This window comes from Oryctolagus cuniculus, chromosome 19 (assembly GCF_964237555.1).
Source record: "Oryctolagus cuniculus chromosome 19, mOryCun1.1, whole genome shotgun sequence".
Lineage (NCBI taxonomy): Eukaryota > Metazoa > Chordata > Mammalia > Lagomorpha > Leporidae > Oryctolagus > Oryctolagus cuniculus.
Genome location: NC_091450.1, coordinates 49,629,393 through 49,656,416, shown reverse-complemented (window position 1 = coordinate 49,656,416; position 27,024 = coordinate 49,629,393). Strand labels below are relative to the sequence as shown.

General features: G+C 51.1%; 1 protein-coding gene across 5 annotated transcripts in view; it reads right to left on the bottom strand.

Moving 5' to 3' along the window:
• Positions 1–18,096, bottom strand: part of LOC100339432 (general transcription factor II-I repeat domain-containing protein 2B) — a 52,915-nt gene extending 34,819 nt beyond the window's left edge. For 3 of the 5 annotated variants that reach the window (XM_070064502.1, XM_070064503.1, XM_070064504.1), the window contains exons 1-2: positions 17,546–18,096; positions 3,395–3,495 (exon numbers count right to left, since the gene is read on the bottom strand). In XM_070064502.1, the coding sequence (XP_069920603.1) occupies positions 3,395–3,495; positions 17,546–18,063 (619 nt within the window). In that variant the 5' untranslated portion in view covers positions 18,064–18,096. Of the gene's footprint in view, positions 1–3,120; positions 3,352–3,394; positions 3,496–17,545 lie in introns of those variants that run through there. The other 2 variants (XM_070064505.1, XM_070064506.1) reach the window with 2 other exon arrangements.
• Between the last annotated feature and the right edge of the window lie 8,928 nt (positions 18,097–27,024).

The following is a 27,024-nucleotide window of genomic DNA, read 5'->3' as shown; positions in this document are numbered from 1 at the left end:
CTTTGAGCCCAGGGCAAATCCAGAGTCTGAGCAGTAGGAGACAAGAATGCAAAACCAGGCCCACAAAAAACCAACCAACCAACCAACCAACCAAAAAAACAGAATATTCACTTAGACTGAGGAAAATCGCCAACAGAAAAATAATTAAAAATTGTCAGCAAATACCATAAATATCATAAAACCCAGAGAAAAACCAGATTTTTTGTTTATTGGCTGATGTATCTCTCCAATATGCCCTTCTTCCTATATTTTTTGTCATTTAAAAAAAATTTATTGTATTTATTTGAAAGCAGGGTGACCAAGAAAGAGGGAGAGGGAGGTGAAGGAGGAGGGGGAGGGGGAAGGGGAGAGGGAAGGGAGGGGGGATAGGGAGGGAAAGGGGGAGGGAAAAGTGGTGGGGGAGGGAGGGGGAGGAGGAGGGAAAGGGAGAGGGGGAGGGGGAGGGGAGGGAAAAGGGGCGGAGGAGGGAGAGGGGGGAGGAGGAGGGAAAGGGAGAGGGGGAGGGGAGGGAAAAGGGGCGGAGGAGGGAGAGGGGGGAGGAGGAGGGAAAGGGAGAGGGGGAGGGGAGGGAAAAGGGGCGGAGGAGGGAGAGGGGGGAGGAGGAGGGAAAGGGAGAGGGGGAGGGGAGGGAAAAGGGGCGGAGGAGGGAGAGGGGGGAGGAGGAGGGAAAGGGAGAGGGGGAGGGGGAGGGAGAGGAGGAGGGGAGGGGGGAGGGGAGGAGGAGGGGAGAGAAAAGGGGCGGGGGAGGGAGAGGGGGGAGGAGGAGGGAAAGGGAGAGGGGGAGGGAGAGGGAGAGGGAGAGGGGAGGGGGAGGGGAGGGGGAGGTGAAGGAGGAGGGGGAGGGGGAAGGGGAGGGGGAAGGGGGAGAGGGATAGGGAGGGAGAGGGGGAGGGAAAAGGGGTGGGGAGGGAGGGGGGAGGAGGAGGGAAAGGGAGAGGGGGAGGGAGAGGGAGAGGGAGAGGGGAGGGGGAGGGGAGGGGGAGGGGGAGGGAGAGGGAGAGGGAGAGGGAGAGGAAGAGATCTTCCATCTGCTGGTTCGCTCTCCAAGTAGCTAAAAGCCAAAGCCAGGAGCCAGGAACTCCATCCGGGTCTCCCATGTGGGTGCAGGGGCCCAAGTCCTCGGGCCATCTTCTGCTGCTCTCCCAGGTACATCAGCAGGGAGCCAGATGGGAAGTGGATCAGTGGCAGCAGCTTACCCCACCGCACCACAACCCGGTCCCTTCTTCCTCCATGTTTTGGATATGCAGACTCTTTGATTACCTTTTCATATAACGACAATTTCATGACATCATTTTCCATGGAGAAAACAGAGATAACTTAGTATTTCCTCCAACGTGGCTGATTACACTTATTATTGGTGAGACCCTGAGAATCCACACAAAGCCCCATGTGCTGTCAGTCACAGCACTACAGACGTGCGCTGCACACAGACAGGAATTCTGATAAAATCTACAGTGAGAACCAAATCTCATGACCCATTTGCCTGCTAGCAATTGGAAGAATTTTCCACAGACTAGCTTGTGCTTCTGTATATTTAAAAACTATTTCTGGGGATGAGGTTCATGATGCAATGGGTTAAGCCACTGCCTGTGACACCAACATCTCCAAATAAGTGCCCGTTGGAGTCCCGGCTGCTCTGCTTATTTATTTATTTATTTATTTGAAAGGCAGAGTTACAGAGAGGCAGAGAGAGAGAGAGAGAGAGAGAGAGAGAGAGAGAGAGAGAGAGAGATATCTTCCATCTGCTGGTTCACTCCCCAAATCGCTGATCCAAAGCCAGGAGCCAAGAGCTTCTTCCGGGTCTCCCACACAGGTGCAGGGGGCCCAAGTACTTGGCCCATCTTATAATGCTTCCCCAGGCCACAGCAGAGAGCTGGATCAGATGTAGGATGCTAGCACTGCAGGCGGTGGCTTTATCCACTATACCACAGCTCGGCCCTGCTCTGCTTCTGATCCAGCTCCCTGCTAATGCACCTGAGAAGGCAAGGGAAGGTGCCTCAAGTGCTTGGGCCCCTGCACCCACATGGGAGACCTGGAAGAAACTCCTGGCTCCTGGCTTCAGCCTGGCCCAGCCCTGGCCATCACAGCCATTTGGGAAGTAAACCAGTGGATGGAAGATCTCTCTCTCTCTCTCTCTCTCTCTCTGCTGCCTCTCTGTAACTCTTTCAAATAAATTAATAAATTTTTAAAAAGGAAAACAGAAGTCCAGCCCAGCACCATGCAGACTGTCCCTCAGTGCGGTGTCTGATGCTCCGGTTGTATAGCTGGGCTCTGTAATTTGGTAGGGACGTCACACAGAACGTGACTCTCGGTGCTCTGTCTTGGGCGCCACTCTATCCCATCACTGGAGAGGTGACCCTGGGTCCCTCGGGAAGGTGTGTGTGTCAGGTTTCCCCTGTCAAGTCACCCTTTTTAATCATTAAGTACCTTCTTTAAAAAATTTTTTTTGGGGGGCTGGCACTGTGGTGCAGAAGGTTAAGCCTCCGTCTGTGATGCTGGCATCCCATATGGGCACCGGTTCGAAACTCAAATGCTCCACTTCCAATCCAGCTCCCTGCTTATGCACCTGGGAAAGCAGAAGATGACCCAAGTGCTTGGGTTCCTGCACCCACGTGGGAGACCCAGAAGAAGCTGGGGCTCTTGGCTTCAGCCTGGCCCTGCCTCAGCTGATGTGGCCATTTGGGGAGTGAACCAAAGGATAGAAGAACTCTCTCTCTCTCTGTCTCTCCTCCTTTCTCTGTTACTCTGCATTTCAAATAAAAATAAATAAATAAATAAATACATCCTAAATTTTTTTTTGAAAGGCAGAATTACAGAGAGAGAGAGAGAGAGAGACTGACTCTTTCCATTTGCTGGTTCATTCCCCAAATAGCCACAGTGACCAAGGCTGGGCCAGGCTGAAGCCAGGAGCCAGGAGCTTCATGCAGGGAGCTGGACTGCAAATGGAGCAGCCATGCCGGTGTCACAGGCGGTGCCTTAGCCCACTGCACCATGGCGCCAGCCTCAGTAAGTACCTCTGACCAGACGCTCTGAGGCTGTGTGAATCTCACATCCAATTTCCACCCACCAGGTAAATTCACCATCCAGATGAAAACAGGTGCGTATAAATGATCCGTTTACCTCTGAGTTGAGATGGAAAAACATTCTCTAACAAGGTGACAAAGGCTGCTCTGTGAAATTTCAGATCCGGGGAGCTGAAATTTTGCACAGTTCCCATCCGTGATGTCACAGACAAGTGAGCACACGACCGGCTGGGCCCACCGTCCCCTGTGAGGGACCCCCTCGCACGGACAAGATGGAAAATTGAAAGGCAACACTGGAAGGGGCCCCGAAGGGTCTCACAGCTCTGTCATTGCGACTGTTGGATGCTTCGAGAAGGGCCGGGCGGTCTCACCATGGACTCCAGGGCTGACATCAGGAATGTCACCACCATCCTGCTCTCCGAGGACTTGTGTTCCATGGGCAGCGTGGTCATCGCGACTTGGGCCATGATCCCTGTGCCAGAGAAGGAATCAGGGAGTGAGTGCTGGAAACCGAGCGTCTTTCTCCTCACATGCTGAAGGCTGGAGGGACCTCACAGATGGTCCCCTCAGAGCTGGAGAAACCGACTTGCCCAAGACCTCCTGAACGGGGAGGGCCACTTTCATGGTGGGGGAGTCTAAGGGGACTTCAAAAAGATGGTGGAAAACGGAATTCAAAGGTAAGCTTATTTTTTTTTTTATGTTTGATGTTGTTTATTTGAAAGGCAGAGTGATAGGGAGAGACAGAGAAATTAGAGAGATCTTCTACTGGTTCACTCCCCAAATGTCTGCAATGGCCAGGGTTGTGCCAGGCCGAAGCCAGGAGCCTGGAACTCCATCTAGGTCTCCCACATGGGTGCAGAGACAGAGACTCAAGCACTTAAGACCATCTTTTGCTGCTTTCCCAGGCACACTAGCAAGAATCTGGACCAGAAGCAGAGAGCCAGAACTCAAACTGGCACTCTGATATGGGATGCCAACGTTGCTGGCGGTGGCTTAACCCTCTGTGCCACAACACTGGCACAAGGTAAGGTTACTTTGGTGCAAAAGTATTCATATTTTCACAATACGCATTTCCATGAAGCTTAAAGATGTGGAGACGGTTCTGCATCTCGGTGACCATGAGGGGTCTTGAAAAACTTTGTGGAAAAATGGAATGCACAGATAAGTTTATCTCGGTGCAAACATTTTTTGAAATCCATGCAAAGAGCTTTTCTTAATATGTACTTTCCATGAACTTTTTGAACATCCTGTATGTACTAACAGCTACTGGACTGTACCCTTTAAACAGGTGAATTATAGGGCATGTGAAGTATAGCTCAATAATGCAGTTTTATCTTTTTTTGTTTTTTTTGACAGGCAGAGTGGACAGTGAGAGAGAGAGAGAGAGAGAGAGAGAGAGACCAAGAGAAAGGTCTTCCTTTGCCATTGGTTCACCCTCCAATTGCCGCCGTGGCTGGCGCGCTGCGACTGGCACACCGCGCTGATCGGAAGCCAGGAGCCAGGTACTTCTCCTGGTCTCCCATAGGGTGCAGGGCCCAAGTACTTGGGCCATCCTCCACTGCACCCCCCGGGCCACAGCAGCGAGCTGGCCTGGAAGAGGAGCAACCGGGACAGAATTCGGCGCCCCGACGGGGACTAGAACCCGGTGTGCCAGCGCTGAAGGCGGAGGATTAACCTATTGAGCCATGGCGCCGGCCAATAACGCAGTTTTAAAAAGACATCGTGGCGCAGCAGGTGAAGCCGCCGCCTACAACGCTGGCAGCCCAGATGAGCTGGTTCAAGTCCTGGCTGCTCCACTTCCCACCCAGCTCCTTACTAATGTGCCTGAGAAGCCAGTGGAAGAATGCCTGAGTGCTTGGGTCTCTGCCACTCACATGGGAGACCTGGATGAAGTGCCTACCTCCTGACTTTGGCCTGGCCCAGTCCTGGCTATTGTGGCCATCTGGGGAAGTGGACCAGCGGATGGAAGATCTCTCTGTGTCACTGTAACTTTCAGATGAATCTTAAAAACAAACAAAATCAAAGGGAGGCTGGACAGAGAAGTGAACAGTTCCTGAAGAGTAGCAATGCACAATTGTGCAGTTCAACACACAAGCTCTAAGGAGCACTCATTCCCCATGTACGGACACAGAGGCCAGGAAGCCTGCTAGGCTGTGCAGCTGGTCTGTGCAGGGGCTGGTACCATGTCTGTCTGTCTGTCTCTCTTCCTCTCAAATTGCCTTTCAAATAAATGGGAATTGATTTAAAAAAATTTTTTTTATTTTTATTTTTTGACAGGCAGAGTGGACATTGAGAGAGAGAGAGACAGAGAGAAAGGTCTTCCTTTGCCGTTGGTTCACCCTCCAATGGCCGCCACGGCCGGCGCACCGTGCTGATCCGAAGGCAGGAGCCAGGTGCTTCTCCTGGTCTCCCATGGGGTGCAGGGCCCAAGCACCTGGGCCATCCTCCACTGCACTCCCTGGCCACAGCAGAGAGCTGGCCTGGAAGAGGAGCAACCGGGACAGAATCCGGCGCCCTGACCGGGACTAGAACCCGGTGTGCCAGCGCCGCAAGGCGGAGGATTAGCCTAGTGAGCCGCGGCGCCGGCCCTGATTTTTAAAATTTAATGAATATATTTCAGAGGTAGCAAGATCCTGTAATAATCGGGACTGGGCTGGGCGGAAGCCAGGAGCTGGGAACACAACCCATGTCTCCCCTGTGAGTGAGCAGTAGGGACCCACTGCTTCCTGCTCTCTATCGGCAGGAAGCCAGGTTTGGGAGCGGGAGCCAGGAATACAACTCAGGTACGCTAATGTGGGACGCAGGTATCTTAACCAGCATCTTCACCAAAGGCTAAATAAGTGCCCACCCCATGGAGATTCTTTTTTAAAAAATTTTTATTTATTTTTTATTTTTGACAGGCAGAGTTAGACAGTGAGAGAGAGAGAGAGAGAGAGAGAGAGAGAGAGAGAAAGGTAGGTCTTCCTTCCATTGGTTCACCCCCCAAATGGCCACTATGGCCAATGTGCTGCGCCGATCCGAAGGCAGGAGCCAGGTGCTTCTCCTGGTCTCCCATGGGGTGCAGGGCCCAAGCACTTGGGCCATCCTCCACTGCACTCCCTGGCCACAGCAGAGAGCTGGCCTGGAAGAGGGGCAACCAGGACAGAATCCAGCGCCCAAACCAGGACTAGAACCTGGAGTGCTGGCACCGCAGGCAGAGGATTAGCCTAGTGAGCCACGGTGCTGGTCCCATGGAGATTCTTTCAACGGATGCACATGAAACCCACAGGGGAATTAGGTTTTAAGTTGTTGATTATTAAAGGTGCCATTCTTTAAAAAGCTGTTTAAAGTATAATATATATATATATTATATTGTAATATGTTGTTGGGTATCTCAGTGGTTTACCCTTTATACCACTGAGTACTTGTTACAGGGATCTGAGTTTATTTATCCCTTTGCCATTTCAAAACATCGGAGCCATTTCCCATTGCTGGAGATCAGCAAATGAAGCCCCAGGAGCCATTCATGCGTAAGCTTTGTGTTAACCTATGTTTTCATTTCTCTTGAGTAAATATCTAAGAGGGGGATCACTGGGTCATATGTTGAGCATCAGGGGTCTTCAAAAAATTTATGGGAAATGTGCACTATAAGAAAATGACAGGGGGCAGTGCTGTGGCATAGTGGGTAAAGCCACCTCCTGCAGTGCCGGCATCCCATATGGGCGCAGGTTCGAGTCCCGGCTGCTCCACTTCTGATTCAGCTCTCTGCTGTGGCCTGGGAAAGCAGTAGAAGATGGCCCAAGTGCTTGGGTCCCTGCACGCACATGGGAGACCCGGAAGAAGCTCTTGGCTCCTGGATTTGGATCAGCGTTGCTCCAGCTGTTGTGACCATCTGGGGAGTGAAGCAGCAGATGGAAGACCTCTCCCTCTCTCTGCCTCTCCTTCTTTCTGTGTAACTCTGAATTTCAAATAAATAAATAAATCTTAAAAAAAAAAAAGAAAGAAAATGAAGAGGCTGGTACGTGGCAATACCATATGGACACTGTTTTGAGTCCTGGCTGCTCCACTTTTGATCCAGCTCCCTGCTAATGCACCTGAGAAGGCAGAAGATGGCCCAAGTATTTGGGCCCCTGCCATCCATGTGAAACACCCGGATGGAGTTCCAGGCTCCTGGCTTCAGCCTGGCCCAGCCCTGGCTGTTGTGGCCATTTGGGGAATGAGCCTATAGGTGGAGGCAAGTGCATTCTCTCGCTCTGTGCAGGTACGTGTGCATGTGTGTCTCCCTCTCTGTAACTCTGCCTTTCAGATAAATAAATAAAATTCTTTCCGATGGATCACTCCCCAAATGGCTGCAACGACTGGAGCTGAGCCCATCCGAAGCCAGGAGCCAGGAGCTTCTTCAGGGTTTCCCACGTGGATGCAGGGGCCCAAGGACTTGGTTCATCTTCCACTGCTTTCCCAGGCCATAGCAGAGAGCTGGATCAGAGTGGAGCAGCTGGGACTCGAACCAGTGCCCATATGGGATGCTGGCACTGTAGGCAGCAGCTTTACCTGCTATGCCATAGTGCCAGCTCCTTAATTTTAAAATTTGAGACAGATGGGCCGGCGCCGCGGCTCACTAGGCTAATCCTCCGCCTAGCGGCGCCGGCACACCGGGTTCTAGTCCCGGTCGGGGCGCCGGATTCTGTCCTGGTTGCCCCTCTTCCAGGCCAGCCCTCTGCTGTGGCCAGGGAGTGCAGTGGAGGATGGCCCAGGTGCTTGGGCCCTGCACCCCATGGGAGACCAGGAAAAGCACCTGGCTCCTGGCTCCTGCCATCGGATCAGCGCGGTGCGCCGGCCGCAGCGCACTGGCCGCGGCGGCCATTGGAGGGTGAACCAACGGCAAAGGAAGACCTTTCTCTCTGTCTCTCTCTCTCACTGTCCACTCTGCCTGTCAAAAAAAAAAAAAAAAATTTGAGACAGATGGACAAGGAGAGCTTCCACTCCCTGATTCACTCCCCAAATGCTTGCCTTGGTTAGGGCTAGGCCGGGTCCAGAGCAAAGAGCTCAATCCAGGTGCCCATGTGGGTGGCAAGAATTACTCAAGCCTTTACCCCTGCCTTCCAGGGTCTGCATTCGCAGGAAGTTAAGGGTGAGGCGTCAGAGCATGTGCCTTGGTCTGGGACAGTGTTCTAACCACTAGACTGAACAGCCACTCCTAATTCTATTATCCACAAACTTAAAAAAAAAAAAAAAAAAAAAAAAAAAAAAACCCTGAAAGGTAGAGTTAACGGTGGAGGAGGGGAGTGGCAGAGACACAGATCTTCCATCCACTGGTTCACTCCCCAAGTGGCTATAACAGCCAGGGCGGGTGCCAGGCTGCTCCACTTCTGATCCAGCTCCCTGCAAATGGTGCTGGGAAAGCAGTAGAAGATGGCCCAAGTGCTTGGGCCCCTGCACCCATGTGGGAGACCTGGAAGAAGTTCCTGGCTTCGGCGTGGTCCAACCCCAGCCATTGCAACTATTTGGGAAGTGAACCAATGGATGGAGGATCTCTCTCTCTCTCTCTCTCTCTCTCTAACTCTGCTTTTCAAATAAATAAAAATCTTAAAAAAATAATTCTTTTTTCTATACTTGCAATTTTTCCATATAAGTTCAATAGTATTTCAAAGTTCTAAACTTTTTTTTTAATATTTATTTATTTGAAAGGCAGAGAGATTTACCATCCACTGGTTCATGCTTCAAATAGCTGCAAGAGGGCTGGCGCCACGGCTCACTTGGTTAATCCTTCGCCTGCAGCACCGGCATCCCATATGGGTGCTGGATTCTGTCCCGGTTGCTCCTCTTCCAGGCCAGCTCTCTGCTGTGGCCCGGGAGGGCAGTGGAGGATGGCCCAAGTGCTTGGGCTCCTGCACCTGTATGGGGACCAGGAGGAAGCACCTGGCTCCTGGCTTGGGATGAGCGCAGTGTGCCGGCCATAGCGGCCATTTCGGGGGTGAACCAACGGAAGGAAGACCTTTCTCTCTGTCTCTCTCTCTCTCACTGTCTAACTCTATCTGTCAAATAAATAATAATAATAAAAAAATAGCTGCAAGAGCCAGGGCTGAACCAGGAGCCAGGAACTTCATCCTGGTCTCCCACATGGCAGGAGTCAAAGTTCGTGGGCATCCTCTGCTGCCTTCCTGGGCACATCAGCAGGAAGCCGGATCAGAAGCAGGGTAGCCAGGACTCAAATCAGTGTTCTGATACGGAAAGCCAGCATCAGAAGCTGTGACTTACCACAGCACCCGCCCCTGGATAACGTGTTTTAAGGAATGATTAGGGGACCGGCACTGTGGTGTAGTAGGTTAAACCTCCACCTGCAGCACTGGCATCTCATATGGGCGCTGGTTCAAGTCCTGGCTGCTCCTCTTCCAATTCAGCTCCCTGCTAACAGCCTGGGAAAGCAGTAGAAGATGGTTTAAGTGTTTGAGCCCCTGTACCCACGTGGGAGACCCAGAAGAAGCTCTTGGCTCCTGGCTTCAGATCAGCCGTTTAGGAAGTGAAGCAGTGGATGGAAGATCTCTCTCTTTCTCTCTCTGCCTCTGCCTCTCTGTAACTCTGCCTTTCAGATAAATAAATCTTAAAAAAAAATAGAGGAATGATGAGAAGATGAGAAGACGCTGAAGATGAAGCCCATAGTGGCAGACCATCCGTGTTTGAGGAAAAGAAAAACCTCGATCATGCCCTAACTGAAGAGGACAAACAGTTAACAGCAAAACACCAACAGCCAACACCACAGACATTCCAACTGGCTCAGCACACACGATTCCAACTGAAAAACGGAGTCTATAAGCAATGCTTCTCTCCATGGTGCCCAAACGGCCCCAGTCAAGAGCAGAGATCTCGAGGGACACGTTCAAGAAGTGGAATCAAGACCCTGAAGCATTTTCTCAAAAAGGTTTTCACAGGAAACACAACTCTACCAGTACAACCCTGAAGACACAGCACAAAGTGGCCACCAAGCGGCGCACCGTGGTCCAGCCAGGAGCACGCGTCATCATGGCCGCGGAGGTGCCGGGTGCTCAAGGCATTTTCTTGTCGACTCTCTGGGTGGGGCAAAGAGAGGTAACCTCTGCTTATTAGGAGAGTGCCTTGAGAAAGCGAGCCAAAACCTTAGCAGAAAACCATCCAGCAAAACCTCACCACAGAGTCCTTCTCCACCACCCACAAGGCTCCTGCTCATTGCTCTCATCAAACAACGGCACAGATGCAGGAGCGTGGACAGGACTACACGTCCACCTCACGGTCCTGCTGTGGCTTCTTCTGCCTCCTCTCATCTCCTAATCTTAGAGAAACCTTTAAAGACCTCTTTGTCTTGAGTTAGTAGTTCAGAAAAGACGGCACTGACCTGGTAGAGTTCCCTCCGTTCTTGGGGGATGGACTAAATGGCTACTGTCATCCTGTCATCGCTTACAAAAGTGTCTTGAACTTGATGGAGCTGAGAAGCTTCTGTTTTTTATCTTTTACTTCCATTTTCTACAAACTTCTGCGCCCCCTCATGTCAATTGTTTGTGCATTTATATTTTTAATATTGTATATTGGGGCCAGCACTGTGGCGTAGTAGGTAAAGCCGCCACCTGCAGTGCCAGCATCCCACATGGGCACCGGTTTGAGTCCTGGCTGCTCCACTTCCGATCCAGCTCTCTGCTATGGCCTAGGAAAGCAGTGGAAGATGGCCCAAGTCCTTGGGCCCCTGTGCCTGTGTGGGAGACCTGGAAGAAGCTCCTGGCTTCGGAATGGCGCAGCTCCGGACATTGCAACCAACTGGGGAGTGAACCAGCGGATGGAAGCCCTCTCTCTCTCTCTGCCTCTCCTTCTGTAACTCTGACTTTCAAATAAATAAATAAATCTTAAAAAAATTGTATGTTGAGGTCCAGTGCTGTGGCCTAGCAGGTTGAGCCACCACCTGCAATGCCAGCATCCCATATGGGCACCAGTTCATGTCCCGGCTGCTCCACTTCTGATCTGGCTCTCTGCTGGTGTGCCTGGGACAGCAGCAGAGGATGGCCCAAGTGCTTGAGTCCCTGTACCCAAATGGCAGACCCAGAAGAATCTCCTGGCTTCAGTCTGGCCTGGTCCTGGTGGTTGTGGCCATTTGGAGAGTGAATTAGTGGATGGAAGACTTCCCTCTCTCTCTTTGACTCTGCCTCTCCCTCTCTGTAACTCTTTCAAATAAATAAAATTTTAAAATCAAATTATATGTCAATTCTATGGTCATATAACTCCGTTGGGAAGACTGGCATCCAGAATGCATAATCAAGAATTCAGATTAAATTACTTCATGGGGAAGCCGCGATTTGAAATGATGTTTATTTTATGCTGGCAAAACTAGAGGGCTTTTTTGCTCCAATTTCCTTTAGTTTTAGAAATCTATTCCATTACTTAGTTGAAATATTAAAATTATTTTCCCATTGGAAGCTAAAGAAATCTTGTAAAGCTCTTAAAATACGTCTTTAAATAGAATGAACATGTGTTCAGTTTTTATCCAAACCAACATAATTATTCATTTTGAGAAAGGATTGATGTGGGTAGATGTGTGTTGTTCTAAAGATAAACACGCAATCAAAGCTCTTTAAAACTTATTGCTGGGGGCTGGTGCTGTGGCATAGCTGGTAAAGCTGCCACCTGCAGTGCCAACATCCCATATGGGTGCTGGTTCTAGTCCCGGCTGCTCCACTTCCAATCCAGCTCCCTGCTAATGCACCTGGGGAAGCAGTAGAAGATGGTCCAAGTCCTTGGGCCCCTGCCACCCATGTGGGAGATCTGGAGGAAGCTCCTGGCTTTGGCCCGGCCCAGCTCTGACTGTAACCAGGTAGAAAATCTCTCTTGCTCTGTTTCTCCTTCTGTTAACTCTGCCTTTCAAACAAATCTTAAAAAAAAAAAAAAAAAGGACTGTTATTTAAAATTAAGACTAAGAAACATAATATACTGTGGATGGTTGAGTAGGACTTTCTCCATAAAACTCATGCAGATGCTTAATTCTGATGTAATGCTAATGACTATGGGTTATGGGTAGACATTTGAGGGAAGGGTCTGGTGGTAGGATTTAGGGTCACTGGGGGCCTGCCCTTGGAGGGTGGGTCTCAGGAGACGGTGATTATTATTATTATTATTTCACTGTTCTCAGTATTAAGCGAGGTAGCAAAGTTTAATGCAAAGAATACCCAACCGGCAGGCATTTCAGGCAAGAACCGAGGGCTCAGTCTGCATTCACGCTGGAGTTTTATAGATATGTTTCTCCTCCCTCTCTGATACTGCTGGGCAGAGGCCCGTCTGTGCATGGAGTCCATGCAGCTCCCCCCAGGACTTCATCAGCACAGTGTTACTGGACCCAACAGTCCCCCGTGGTGCAGGATGGGAAAGATTTCCCCAAGCTGTGCCCAACCCCAAGGGCTCTGGGACCCACCTAACAAAGGTGATGGAACACACGGGCAAGACTTTTGAGTGCAAATGTGGGTCTGCTTCCAAGGCTTGCTTCTACATTTCCTCCCGCATTGAACAGACACACAAATTCCTGAGAGTGATTCTGTGAGGTGTCCTCTCCCTCCTGGCTTAACTAGTTGATTTCTCCTCCACACCAGCAGGTCCAGCGCCTCCATTAGACACAGGTCCATGGGGTGGCCTGATCCTGAACCAGAACCTTCCAGAATAAACCTTTTATTCCCCCAAGAAGCTCCTCTTGGGTATGGTCACTAAGGTGATAAAAAGTGGTCTGAAAAAAAATTTTTTAATTAAAAAAAAAAAGTGGTCTCATACAACCATTGTCTTTCAGGATAAACTAATTAAAAAAAAAGTAACATCTCATGGAGCAAAGCTGAATCTCAGAACATTAGGGAGACCCAAAGGCAAATTCAAACACAGCCAAAAAAATTACCCTAGGAATAAGCTTCATCCAGGTCTTTCACATGGAATCAGGGACTCAAGCACTTGGGCCATCCTCTGCTGCTTTCCCAGGCACACCAGCAGAGAGCCAGATCAGAAGTGGAGCAGCCGGGACTCGAACTCAAAACCCGCTCCAGAGAGAACATTTTTCTCTCATGATTTCTTCACAGGAAAACGTTATCATTTTACATTTATTTACTTATGGGAGACACAGACAACAGAAAGACGGCTCCCACCCACTGGTTCACTCCCCAAAAGCCTGCCAGGCCTGGAGCCAGGAACTGGGAACACAACCTCGGAGCCATCACCTGCTGCCCCTCCCACGGTCTGCATCAACAGGAAGGTGAGAGCGGGATCTGCAGCGGCACCTGAATCCAGGCACAGAGTCGCGGGCGTTGTGAGCGCAAGGCTAAACACCTGCCTCTCTATTTTAGACAAAGTAGTGCTGACATTTATTAACCACCCATGGCTTTGAGATGTCTTTCTCAGAAGGCTTTCTCTCTTCAACGAGGGTTTTGGCTTTTCTCTTAGAATTTTCCCGTGGAAAAATGCCTTTACAGTTTATGCCCAGCCATCGTGTCACAATGTGATTCTCTCTGAAATCTTACCGCCTCCGTGCCTGGCCACACTGCAGTTCCTGGAACGCCGGAGTCCCCACCTGGATGACTCTGACAATGGTGACCACGGCACTGGGACTCTCATCAAGCCCCCCCCCCCCCCAAACCCCAGTGTCCCTGCAGAATTGCCTTAGATGGTTGTTTCTTCCGTTAGTTATTTGAAGAAACTGCATAGGGGCTACTACATGTGACACACAGGCATACTGAGCGAGGTGGGCACTGTGGCCCGCGTCCCCTATCAGAGAGCCAATTTGAATCCCAGCACCTCTGCGTCTGACCCAGCTTCCTGCCAGTGCATCCTGAAAGACAGCAGAGGATGATGGTTCAAGTGCTCGAGCCCCTGCCACCCACAAGGGGGACCTGGATGGAGTTCCTGGCTCCTGGCTTTGGTCTGGCCTTGCCCTGGCTGTTACAAGCATTTGGGGAGTACATCAGTGGATGGAATATTTTTTCTCTCTCTTTCTCTGTTTCCCTGTCACTCTGCCTTTCAGGTAGATGAAAATGATTTTTTTTTAAAGAAAACATGCGTTTTTAAACCCAAGAATCACAGGCAGTATTATGGGATGCTTGGGCCCAGAAGCCCCCAGGAACTGAAACCATTCTAAGGAATGGCACATTCCAGGCACCGACTTCATCGTTGCTGCTAAATCAGACATCCCCACAGAAGGGCAGGAAATGCGTACAAGGTTTAGATAGCTCTTCTTCGCATTCCATTTGTGCAGATCAACTGTGGCTGAACTCACAGTTCAACGCCTCCTTGACATGATTCTGCTGTGTCAATTATTTAATGTGATTCTTTCCGCAGACAGTTTCAACAAAGGCTTCCTCTGAAACACCCACGTTAGAGGCTTGACTGACACCTGTCAGCACCAGGTATAAACACACATCTTCTTGTTAATTATACTCTACGAGGACTGTGATGTCAAAAAATGTGTTTTAAAAATTAATTTTTGTACGTAACTTATTTGAGAGTGAGAGTGAGCACACGCCAATCTTCTGGTTTAGTACCCAAATACCAGCAACAGCTCGGGGCAGGGTCAGGCCAAAACCAGGAGCCGGGAACTCAGTCCAAGTCTTCCCGGTGGGTACTGGGCCCTGATACTTGGCCCTGTGTTAGCAGGAAGTTGGAATCAGGAGCAGACCCAGGACATGACCCTGGCACTCTGAAGTGGAATGCAGGGGTCTGGCAAACACCTGCCCACCCCAACTGTGGGGAACAATCCGGACTAGACTGAGTTACTGGAATTAAGACTTATTCTATGCATCTGCTCTCCCACAATATGGCGCTGGGAGAGAAGAAAACAGCTTCTACACAGGTGCCTCCAGTTCAACCAATAAACTGTAGGACTCGCTCCTGATTGGAGGAGAGCAGCGTACTCGGCGTGTGGGCAGCCGAGTTGGGATTGGCGGAGGAGGACTATAAAGGAGGAGAGAGACGGCATGCACCAGGAACATCTAAGAGGAACATCTGAAGGAACACCTGTGCAGCCCCCGAGAGAGCCGGCCGGCGGTGTGCCGCTCCCCTGCGGAAGTGGGGAATGTGGCCAGGGGGAACTGCCCTTCCACGGAGGTGGAAGGGATAGTAGCCAACCCGGGAAGAACCAGCAGCAAACCCGGGGAGGGCCGAGCAGACGAAAGAACAGCGCAGGGTCCTGTGTCATTCCTCCACGAAGAGGGGGAGCGACACCCAACTCTGGGTTTTAATAGAGAATTAAAAAAATAGGCAGAATGAAGCCAGGTGGAACTCAAAAAAGGTATTGTCAGTTGGCATAACTGTGGTACCAACAATTATAAAAATATGGACTGTTTCGTATTCATTGTGATTTGTTTGCTTCCTGTATCTTAACAACAAGTAGAGGTAGGAACTTTGTCTTTCATATTTTACGATTGGGAACAAAGACACACTCATTTATTTACATCTTGTCTGAGCTGCTTTCCTGAGATGACACGGTGACATGTATGTGACAGAGGCCCCAAGTCCCCAAATACAGAAATATTTACTCTCCAAACTTTTCCCAGCCTTGTTGTACAACCGATATCCCTCACAACCTGCCATCACTTGGAATGTCACTCACTCCATTTATCAAGCGTCTGATATCTGTTTTTTTTTTTTTTTTTAAGATGTATCTTATTTATTTGAAAGGCAGAGTTACAGAGAGGGAGAGGCACAGAGGCATCTTCCATCTGCTGGTTCACTCCCCAAATGGCCCCAAAAGCCTGGGCTGGGCCAGGTAGAAGCCAGGAGCCAGGAGCTTCACCCAGGTCTCCCATTAGGTGCAGCGGCCCAAGCATGTGGGCCATCCTCCACTGCCTTCCCAGGCACATCAGCACGGGGCTGGATCGGAAGTGGAGCGGCTGGGACTTGAACTGGCATCCACAGTGGATGGTTAAACCACTGCCTGCAACACAAGATGAAGGCATCCGACTGTTCCTTCTAAGACAAGGGAGACAAACTGTCCAGGCGGAGGGCTGTGGGCCCAGAGCCAGGGGCTAAACAACAGGCACTCGGAATCACCACGGCCCACGGCCACCAGCTGGACACCAGCTGCAACCCGGCACGGCGCCACTGCCTCCACGTGAGCCGCGCGGAGGGCAGCGGGGGTGGGGGAGTGACATCCAGGTGGCTGCGGTCTATTTACTCCAAACTACCAGCGCTAAGCTGAAACACAGAGCTCAGAGGCCCGGTGCTGTGGCCTAGTGGGCGAAGCCGCCACCTGCAGTGCCAGCATCCCCTATGGGTGCCGGTTCTAGTCCCAGCTGCTCCACTTCCGATCCAGCTCTCTGCTGTGGTCTGGGAAAGCAGTAGAAGATGGTCAAGTCCTTGGGCCCCTGCACTGGCGTGGGAGACCCAGAAGAAGCTCCTGGCTCTGGTCTGGCCCAGCCACAGCGGCTGTGGGCATTTGGGGAGTGAACTGGCGGATGGAAGACCTCTGTCTCTCCCTCTAATTCTGCCTCTCAAATAAATAAGGTTAAATCTTACAAGCTTGGCGGAGCAATTCCACTTCCGGGTATCCCCGTGCACCTGCGGGGAATCCTAACAGATGTCCTCACCCGCACCTGTACAGGGACCAGACGTGACCCCAGCCCCCGAAATCCGTCCATTCACGGAAAGCCAACACGGGACGCCACCAGATCAGTCACTATTCCGCCAGAAATGAAGGAACCCAGACACACACACGCGTCCTTAGGACGAGCCCACCTACAACGAAATGCCCCAGAAATGACAACCCCAGGGAGCACAGTCGCCAAGGGCTGGGGCGGGCAGTGGGACCCACGGCCGAACATTCCGGAAGGCTGCTGTAGAGCACAAGTCTATGAACTTAACAAGCCTCAACGCGCGACTTCCTTCTAAAGGGTGGGCGTCACGGGCTAGCGCCATAAAGCGGTTATTGGACAACAAAGCAGCTTTCCCTTTGAGGGGCGGAGACTACAGCCCTGCGAGTCCGTGCTTCCCTCGCACCCTACAGCAGCATGGCGACAGAGCCTTTTCCTTCCCCGAGGCTCGGTTTGTTCTCCGCCAACAAACGCATCCCCTCAGCACACCGAGCGCGCCAGACAATGCCCACGCACGGCGCCGCTCAGCAACGTAAGGGGCGGAGCCTGGACGCAGTTACCAGGCAACGAGGAAGCCCCGCCCCCCGCCTAGCCAATCAACACAAACAGCCTTACGTACGCCAGGAGGCGCATGACCTCACGCGCACGGGGCCGCCCACCAGAGAGCCCCCGCCTCCGCCCTCGCCCAACCAATCAGAAAGGAGAGGGAGGCGCGCATGCTCCGTGTGCGTGCGCCCGCGGCCCGCGCGCAGGGCTTGCCGCCCCACCCCCACTCCTCAGGTCCTGCCCGCGGGAACGGGGGTTCGGGGCCCGCCTGGGGGCGCCAGGGCTGCCGAGCTCCACCTCCCGCGGCGCGCCCGGACCCGCCAGCGGCCACCCCTTCCCAGGGCCGCCACCCTCCCCTCCCCTGACGGAGAAACTTCCTAGACGAGCAGTCGCTCTTCATGGCGGCGAGGGCGGGGTACGCACCTGAGGGCGCCGGCCAGCGGGGCTGCGGCCGCGCCGGCCGCGGGGGTCCGAGGCCTGGGCCACCGGGGACGGCCGAGGGGCCGAGCACGGCGCCCGGGACGAGCGCGAGGCGGGGCGCGGCGTGGTGGGCGGCGGCCGCGGCCCCTGCTCGCCACTCGCCCTCCTTTTTCTTTCTTCGCCCTTTTTTTTTTTTCCTTCTTTTTTTTATTTTTTTGTTTGCTTCCTGGAAGGCAGCCTTGACTCGTGTGTCCGCAGCGCCCCAAGTGGGAGCTGCTGTTTCCGGTGCTTTTGAATCCAACGTGGCTGCCCCGGGGCCGCAGCCGCCGCCGCGGTGGCCGGGCGTGGGCAGTGGCCTCCTGCCCTGGCCGGTGCCCGCTGTGGCTGCTGCAGGGTTGCAATCGGTAGCCTTCAAGCCACGGTTTGAGTGGCCCAGGAATCCACCTTAAATCTTGGGAGCGTTTCTTTGGTGCGTCGTGAGTGACCCTTGGGTGGGCTGGGTGGCCCGGCCAAGCAGCCATGAGCTGTCCATCAGGCCGTTCCGGGCCAGCCTTACGGCATCTGATCAAACGACTCTGACGGTCCTTTTTTATTTATTTATTTATTTTTAATATGGTTGATTTGAAAGGCAGAGAGATAATCTTCCATCCACTGGTCACTCCCCAAATGGCCACATCAGCCAGGGCTGGGCCACACAGAAGCCAGGAGCTTCTTCCGGGGTCTCCTCTTGGGTGTCAGGGGACACAAACACTTGGGCCATCTTTTGCTGCCTTCCCAGGCCGTTAGCAGGGAGCTGGATGGGAAGTGGAGCAGCCGGGACATGAACCACGCCCATAGAGGATGCCCACGTCACAGGTGTCAACCCATCCGTGTCACAACACTGGCCCCATGCCTGCCTTCTATCAGTAGCTAGCAAGGGATGCTTCCTAGCAAATACTATCTTAAAAAATCTAGGGCAGGCTTTGATGCGACTTGACACTGCTCTTGGAACATCTGCCTGCCGCAGGGGAGTGTGGGATCGAGACCCAGGTGAGCTTAGGAGCCAGCTGCCTGATAATGTGCCCGGGAGGCAGCAGGGGATGGCCAAAGTCCTTGGGCCCTGCCACCCATGGGGAGACCTGGATGGAGCTCCTGGCTCAGGCCTGGCCCAGCCCTGGCTGTTGGGTGCACTTGGGGAGGGAAACGGTGGCTGGAGGGAAGACTTCTGTGTCTGGGGCTGCCACCCGTGTCGCCCGTGTCCCATCTGAGCACCAGTCCCTGTCCTGGCTGTCCCACGTTGGATCCAGCTCCCTGTCAGTGCACCTGGGAAAACAGCTGAAGATAGCCCAAGTGCTTGGTCTCCACTGGGAGGGGAGCCCACCGTGGATGAGGCTCCTGGCTTCGCCTGTGGCTTTGGTGGCCATTTGAGGAGTGAGCCAGCAGATGGAGGATCTCTGTGCTTCAAATAAGCAATACGTATTTTTAAAGGGATATGTAAACATTTTTCCTTACGGTGCAGTCTATTTTTGATCAGAATAGTTGTATAAAGTTGGAGCAAATCAGATTAGCAAGTACTGACCGTTGGTCCCAGAGGAAATACAGCTTTGAGTTCTGGTGGAGCCTCTGACCACCCCTTGTTTGGTGAACCCAAAGTAATTTTATGTGGGTTCCTATTTAAAGAGGTGTTACTTAAAATGCACCAGTGGTGGGCGGGGCACTGTAATTCCTGCCAAATCAGAGCCCTGTTTTCTCCCTGGGGCCCGTCGCAGCATTGCTGCACACTTGGGGCCACAGGACAGCACCCCAGGTCCACGCATAAGGGCCGTGTTGTGCAGAGAAGTCACCAGACGAGGCACAAATTGGCAAAGGTAGCGCTGAGTGCAGCGGGAAGCCGACTCCTGCTGTGTGACACAGGGAGGTAGCGGTGGGCGTTTGGTGCAGGGGTTAAGCCGCTGCTGCACATTTCTTCCACTCTCTGCAGATCCGAACCCCTGGGAGAGCTCCGCCCCTGCCGGGTTTGGGTTTGGGTTTACCAATCACCGAGTAGGCCAATGCACTGAGGTCAAACTCGTGGGTGGACTACATTTTGTTGCCAAAATCGTAATACGCAAGAAAATGGATGCAAATGCAGATAGATCATCACCCGCAGTGAAATAAACCAGTACCCAAGCACAGATATCCCATGTTTTCCCTGATCTATGCGAATATATAAAGAAAGGGACAGGAGTGAAAGTGGCCTCTTGAGATGGATTACTCAATATAGCCCCAAGCAACAGTGGTCTTTCCACTTGTTGAAGTCTATTTCCTGGAGGGTTCAGCTTGTGATTAGAAAGTAAGTGGAAAGAATATCATTGTAAATGTTTAAAAAAGGAAGAAGGAGGGAGAGAGGTGGGTAGAGTACAAAGTATCATTAGGTTCTTAAAACTGTATATGGGGGGTGGGGGGCGGCATTGTGGCATAGCAGGGAAAGCCGCCGCCTGCAGTGCCGGCATCCTATATGGGTGCTGGTTCAAGTCCTGGCTGCCCCACTTCCAATTCAGCTCCCTGCTAATGGCCTGGAAAAGCTGCAGAAGATGGCCCAGCTCCTTGGGCCCCTGAACCCGTGTGGGAGACCTGGAGGAAGCCCCTGGCTCCTGGCTTCAGATCTGCTTAGCTCTAGCCATTGTGGCCACTTAGGGAGTGAACCACACAGGAGTGGAAGATTATCTGTATCTCTCTTTCTGTAATTCTGCCTCTCGAATAAATAAATAATTTTTTTAAGTTTGTGAACACTAGGGCCAGTTTTGTGGCACAGGGGGTTAAACCACTGCTTGCAGTGCTGGCATCCCATATGGTCGCCAGTTCGAGTCCCAGCTGCCCCACTTCCGATCCAGCTCCCTGCAAATGGCCTGGGAATGCAGTGGGGCATGGCCCAAGGGCATACCTACACCCACCTGGGAGACCCAGCTGAAGCTCCTAGCTCTTGACTTGGGCCTGGCCTGCAGCCATTTGGGGAGTGAACCAGCAGATGGAAGACCTCTCTCTCTCTCTTTGTCTCTTCTCTCTCTATAATTCTTCCTTTCAAATAAATAAAATAGATCTTTAAAAAAAAAGTTTGTGGGGACAGCGCAGTGGGTTAAAGCCCCAGCCTGCCCTACCAGCATCCCATATGGGCGCCAGTTCGAGACCCGGCTGCTCCACTTTCAATCCAGCTCTCTGCTATAGCCTGAGAAAGCAGTGGAAGATGGCCCAGGTCCTTGGCCCCTGCACCCACGTGGGAGACCCAGAAGAAGCTCCTGGCTCCAGGCTTTGGTTTGGCTTAGCTCTGGCCGTTGTGGCCATTTGGGGAGTAAACCAGTAGATGGAAGACTTTCTCTCTCCCTCTCTTTCTCTCTCTCGCTCTGTCTCTACCTCTCTCTGGAACTCTGTCATTCAAATAAACAATAAAAGTGTGTACTCATGAAAAAAATATATAAATTATTTATACATAATACTATAATAATGTATATTTTATAAAATACATAGGGAATTTTTTTAAAATAATAAAATGAAGAGTAAATAATTTTACTGCAATTAAAAAATTTATTTAAGAGGCACAGAAACAGAGAGTGCCCATCTGTTGGCCCACTCCCCAAATACTGCAACAGCCAGGGCTGGACCAGGCCGAAGCCATGGCAACACCATCCAGGTCTCCAAGGTGGGCAGGAGTAACCCAAGTGCTTGAGCCGCCACTGCTGCCTCCCAGGCTGTGCAGGAAGCTGGGGCCAGGACTGGGGCCGGGACTGAGCCCAGGCACCCTGATGTGGGTGCAGGTGTCTCACTGTGGTGCTAAATGCCTGCTCCAGCTCATGAGTAATGCATTTCCAAGCAAAAATCTGGTGGGAATTTTATGCAGTTTGACAAGATGACTTTTAAAAACTTACATGGAGATCAATGTTATGAGTAGCAAAGGCAATTTTATGATAGAATAGAGAACAAAGGGAAACTTGATTGAATAAAAATTAGAGCATATTATAAACTGTGCAGTTGAAATCTGTCATATTAATACAAAACTACAGCAGTAGTGGCTGGCACTGTGTCGTAGAAGGTTAAGCCTCCACCTGCAGTACCAGCATCCCATATGGGCGCCGGTTTGTGTCCTGGCTGCTCCTCTTCTGATCCAGCTCCCTGCTAATGAGCCTGGGAAAGCAGCAGAAGATGGCTCAAGTGTTTGGGTCCCTGCTACTCACATGGGGGACGTGGATGAAGCTCCTGGCTCCTGGCTTTGGCCTGGCCATCGCAGCCATCTGGGGAGTGAACCAGCAGATGGAAGACCTCTCTGTCTCTCCCTCTCTCTGTAACTCTTTCAATTAAATAAATAAATCTTTAAAATAGAATAAAATGCGACAGTGTAAAAAGAACAACGTAGAACCAAACTGTTATAAAAATATCTCCAAGATAATTTTGAGTGAAAAGTTGTAGAAGGAGGTATATGTAATAGGTTTTCTTTTAAAGACACATAAAACAAAAACATTCCCCCCCCTTTTTAAGATTTATTTATTTATTTGAAGATCAGAGTTACACAGAGAGAGGAGAGGCAGAGAGAGAGAGAGGTCTTCCATCCGCTGGTTCACTCCCCAGTTGGCCTCCACGGCCAGAGCTGAGCCAATCTGAAGCCAGGAGCCAGAAGTTTCTTCTGGGTCTCCCATGTGAGTGCAGGGGCCCAAGGACTTGGGCCATCTTTCACCACTTTCCCAGGCTATAGGAGAGAGCTGGATAGGAAGTAGAGCAGCCAGGACCCGAACCGGCACCCATATGAGATGCCAGTGCTGCAGGCAGCTGCTTTACCTGCTACACCACAGTGCCAGCTCCTTTTCTTTTTTTAAATTGGGGCAGAATTTATTTGAAAGGCAGAGGGAGGGAAAGAGAGATTGATCTTCCATCTGCTGGTTCACCCCCCCAGATGCCTGCAGCAGCCAGGGCTGGGCCAGGCCAAAGCCAGGAGCCCAGAAAAACCAAGTGTCCCTCGCGGGAGGCAGAAATCCATATACTTGAGCCATCACTGCTGCCTCCCAGGTGGGAATTAGCAGGAAGCTGGCATCAGGAGTGGAGCCGGGACTGGAACCAGGCTCTCCCAGATGGGATGTGGGCACTCGAAGCAGCAACCGAAACTCTGTGCCAAACGCTCACACCAAAACACTTTTTCTTTGGCAAGATACATGAGTATACTCAGCAGTTCAAGGAGCCTTTAGCCTTACCCCTGTGCTTAATTATTGATTTAATTTTTTAAACAGGGATTGAACAATGTATTCATTCTATAATTAAAAATTAATAATCAATTGAAAATAGGTAAGGCTAATTAAGTTCACTCCCAGTCCAGAGTATTTTAGCTACCTCAAAGAATCAAAGAAATTCGAATGGCAGGGGTGGCCATTTGGCACAGCAGTTAAGATGTATCTGGAGACACCTGCATCTTACATCCAGGGTGCCTGGTTCGAGTCCTCACTCTGATTTCAACATGGCTTCCTGCCAGTGGGCACCCCGGGAGGCAGCAGGCGATGCCTCAAGTATGTGGGCCCCTGCCACTCCCATGGGAGATGGATGGAGTTCAGGGTCTCCCAGCTTCACTTAGCCCTGCTGGGCTTTTGCAGGTATTTAGGGAGTGAATCAGCAGATGGAAATTCTATTCTTTTCCCTCTCTCTCCCTGTCAAATAACAATGAAAATAAATTTTAAAAAATTATGTCTTCAGGAAAATCTTGTATGTGGCGTGCACTTAGCTTGATTTAACATTAGCAGGTGTTGTCAATACTTTGTAATAGTTGATTTTTTGTGGCAAGACTTATCTGTTCCAAGCAAAACCTTGGGGTCAGTGTTCACAGTTGCCAGCATGGAATTAGCCTGCACAACCAACCAAAAGTCCCATCATGACTACACTCAGCTCCTTCTTGGTCAAGATCAACTTTTAGCTAATTTATCTCCTGCTCCATAAATAAGAACCACAACATTGATGGGCAAACAGCGCCACCCAGTGGCTGTGATTCACGTGGCAAAATTTGTTCTGTCCCTGAAATCTGAAATCAAGATTCTCAACTTTTGGATAAATCTCAGAAGTAAAATGTTTGACTTTAAAATTTCGACAAGTAAGGATTTTAAAAAACCTACCATCTATTGTCATTACCAGTTTGTATAAGGAATTTTTTAAAAAGATTTTTTTCCATTTTTAAAATAGTTTTCAGTGTAGAGACTTTTTTAAAAAGAAAGATTTATTTTATTTGAAAGGCAGAATTAGAGAGAGAAAGAGAGATTGATCTTCTGTCCACTGGTTCACTGCCCAAATTGCTGCAGTAGCCAGGGCTGGGCCAGGCTGAAGCCATGAGCCAGGAACTCCACCTGGGTCTCCCACATGGGTGACAAGGGCCTATGCACTTGAGCAATCCTCCACTGCCTTCCCAGGTGCATTAGCAGGGAGCTGGGTCAGAGGCAGAGCAGCCAGGACTTGAACCTGAGCTTTGATAAGGGATGCTGGTGACGCAGGTGGCAGCTTAACCTGCTGCACCACAATACCTGCCCCAAAGGCAGAGATTTTAAACTAGAAAATCAGAAAGGCCATGAATTCAGAGTCCTGCCAATGAGAGGGACAGTAGAAAATGGCATATGCTTCATGAATATATAAATAGTCCTAGGCTGGCGCCAAGCTCAATAGGCTAATCCTCCGCCTGCGGTGCCGGCACACCGGGTTCTAGTCCTGGTCAGGGCGCCAGATTCTGTCCCGGTTGCCCCTCTTCCAGGCCAGCTCTCTGCTGTGGCCAGGAAGTGCAGTGGAGGATGGCCCAAGTGCTTGGGCCCTGCACCCCATGGGAGACCAGGAGAAGCAACTGGCTCCTGCCTTTGAATTGGTGCGGTGCGCCAGCCGTGGCAGCCACTGGAGGGTGAACCAAGGGCAAAGGAAGACCTTTCTCTCCGTCTCTCTCTCTCTCACTGTCCACTCTGTCTGGCAAAAAAAAAAAAAAAAAAAAAAAAAAATCCATACTGTGTTAATAATAATGATATAAGGTCTTGGCTTTATCAGCCAAAGCAGAATTAAAGGCAAGCTCTGATGGGGCCGGCACTGTGGTACAGGGGGTAAAGCTACTGCTTGGGACCACGGCATCCCCTATGTGCGCCAGTTCAGGTCCTGGCTGCTCCCTTCTGATCCAGTTCCCTGCTATGGCCTGGGAAAAGTGGGGGATGATGGCTCAAGTGTTTGGACCCCTGCCACCCACGTGGGAGACCTGGATGAAGCTCCTGGCTCCTGGCTTTGGCCTGACTCAGTCCTGCCCATTGTGGCCACCCTGGGAGCGAATAAGCGGATGGAAGCTCTCCCTCTCTCTAACTCTGATTTTCAAATAAATAAACTTTAAAACAACAACAACAAGTTAAGATCTCATGCACAGATAGAGTGGTGCTTCACTTAACCACAGGAAACTGTTTGGATAAATGTATGGTTAGGTGGTTTTGCTATTCCGGCCGCTAGGCTACAAACCTGTACACTATGTTACCGAGCTGAATACTGGAGGCAATTGACCACAGTGGTTACAGTGTAACACTTTACATCAGCCTCACTAACACTGTGTAATGTGCTATCCTCTGAAATTAGCATTGCCATAATGGCTCCAGTACCACCAGGCAGTAGGAAGTTGTCAGCGCCCTTGTAATCTCATGGGACCACGGGAACATTGCTATGCAGTACACGACTGTCCCCTTTTTCTTTTTTAAAAGATTTATTTATTACTTGAAAGTCAGAGTTAAACAGAGAGGAAGGCAGAGAGAGAGAGAGAGAGAGGTCTTCCATCTGCTGGTTCACTCCCCATTTGGCTGCAATGGCCGGAGCTGTGCCAATCAGGAGCCAGGAGCTTCTTCCGGTCTCCCACGTGGGTGCAGGGGCCCAAGGATTTGAGCCATCTTCTACTGCTTTCCCAGGCCACAGCAGAGAGCTGGATGGGAAGTAGAGCAGCCAGGACTCGAACCGGTGCCCATATTGGAAGCCAGCACTACAGGCGGCAGCTTTACCCACTTCACCACAGTGCCAGCCCCATGACTCCTTAATTTGGAAGGTATCAGGAGTAAGAGAGCAGGGAGAGATCATGAGTCATGTGCCTTTCCCACCAAGAGGCAAACTATTTTCCGTATTCTTAATCCTTGGGGTTGAAAAGAACCCACTCACCAAATCAGTACCCCTTATCAAACCTAAGAGGTTGGGGCTGGCGCCGTGGCTCACTTGGTTAATCCTCTGCCTGCGGTGCTGGCATCTCATATGGGAGCCAGGTTCTAGTCCAGGCTGCTCCTCTTCCAGTCCAGATGGCCCGAGTGCTTGGGCCCGTGCACCTGCATGGGAGACCGAGAAGAATCACCTGGCTCCTGGCTTCAGATTGGCACAGCGCTGGCCATGGTGGCCATTTGGGGAGTGAACCAACGGAAGGAAGACCTTTCTGTATCTCTCTCTCACTGTCTATAACTCTACCTGTCCAAAAAAAAAAAAAAAAAAAAAAAAAAAACAACAACAAACAAACAAAAAAAACACTAAGAGGCTGTGTCTATTTGTTCTAGGAAAATCCTGCACTTGACCCAGCATCTGCGATTGGGCTACGCATCTGCCTGCTGCAGTCACCTGCCACATCCATCTGCTAGTTCAGGATCCACACAGGTGAACCCGATGGGGATAGGATCAGAACCACCAGCCCAGGGCAGGTGCTGTGGTGTAGCATACCGAGTAGCTGCCACTCTGACTCCACATCCCACACTGGAGAGCTGGCTCGAGTGCTGGCTGCTCCGCTTCTGACCTAGTTCCCCACCAGTGCACCTGGGAAAGCAGTGGAAGATGGCCCAAGTCCTTGGGCCCCTGCAATGACATGGGAGACCTAGTAGGAGTTCCTGGCTCCTGACTTCCGCCTGGCCATGCCCTGGCTGTTGCAACCATTTGAAGAGTGACCAGCAGTTCTCTCTCTCTGTGTGTGTCTCTATCACCCTGCCTTTTAAATAAATAAAATAATGCTAAAAAAAATGAAAATACCACCCCACCATCCTTATATCTTTGAAGGTGGCATAACACCTACAGTTCCACCTGGGCTGCAGTCTGTTGTGTTCTGAATTGAAGCTGGATTAGTTCCAGGTGATGTGCACAGAGAGAGAATTACATAAGAGGAAGCCAGGGGAGGGAAGGAGTTTGCCTTAGCATCTGGGACTCCTGTCACCATGGCTGCAAGAGATCCTACAGGCCCTACAAATCTGCCTTCTATTAAAAAAAAAAAAAAAAAAAAAAGGCACGTTGGAGCCTGCACTGTGGTGCAGTAGGTTAAGCCTATGGGCACCAGTTATGATCCAGTTCTTTGCTGTGGCCTGGGAAAGGCAGTAGAAGATGGCCCAAGTCTTTGGGCCCCTGCACCGACCTGGGAAACCCGGAAGAAGCTCCTGGCTCTGGATCTACCCAGCTTCAGCCATTGCAGCCATCTGGGAAGTGAACCTGTGGATGGAGGACCTATCTCTAATTCTACCTCTTAAATAATC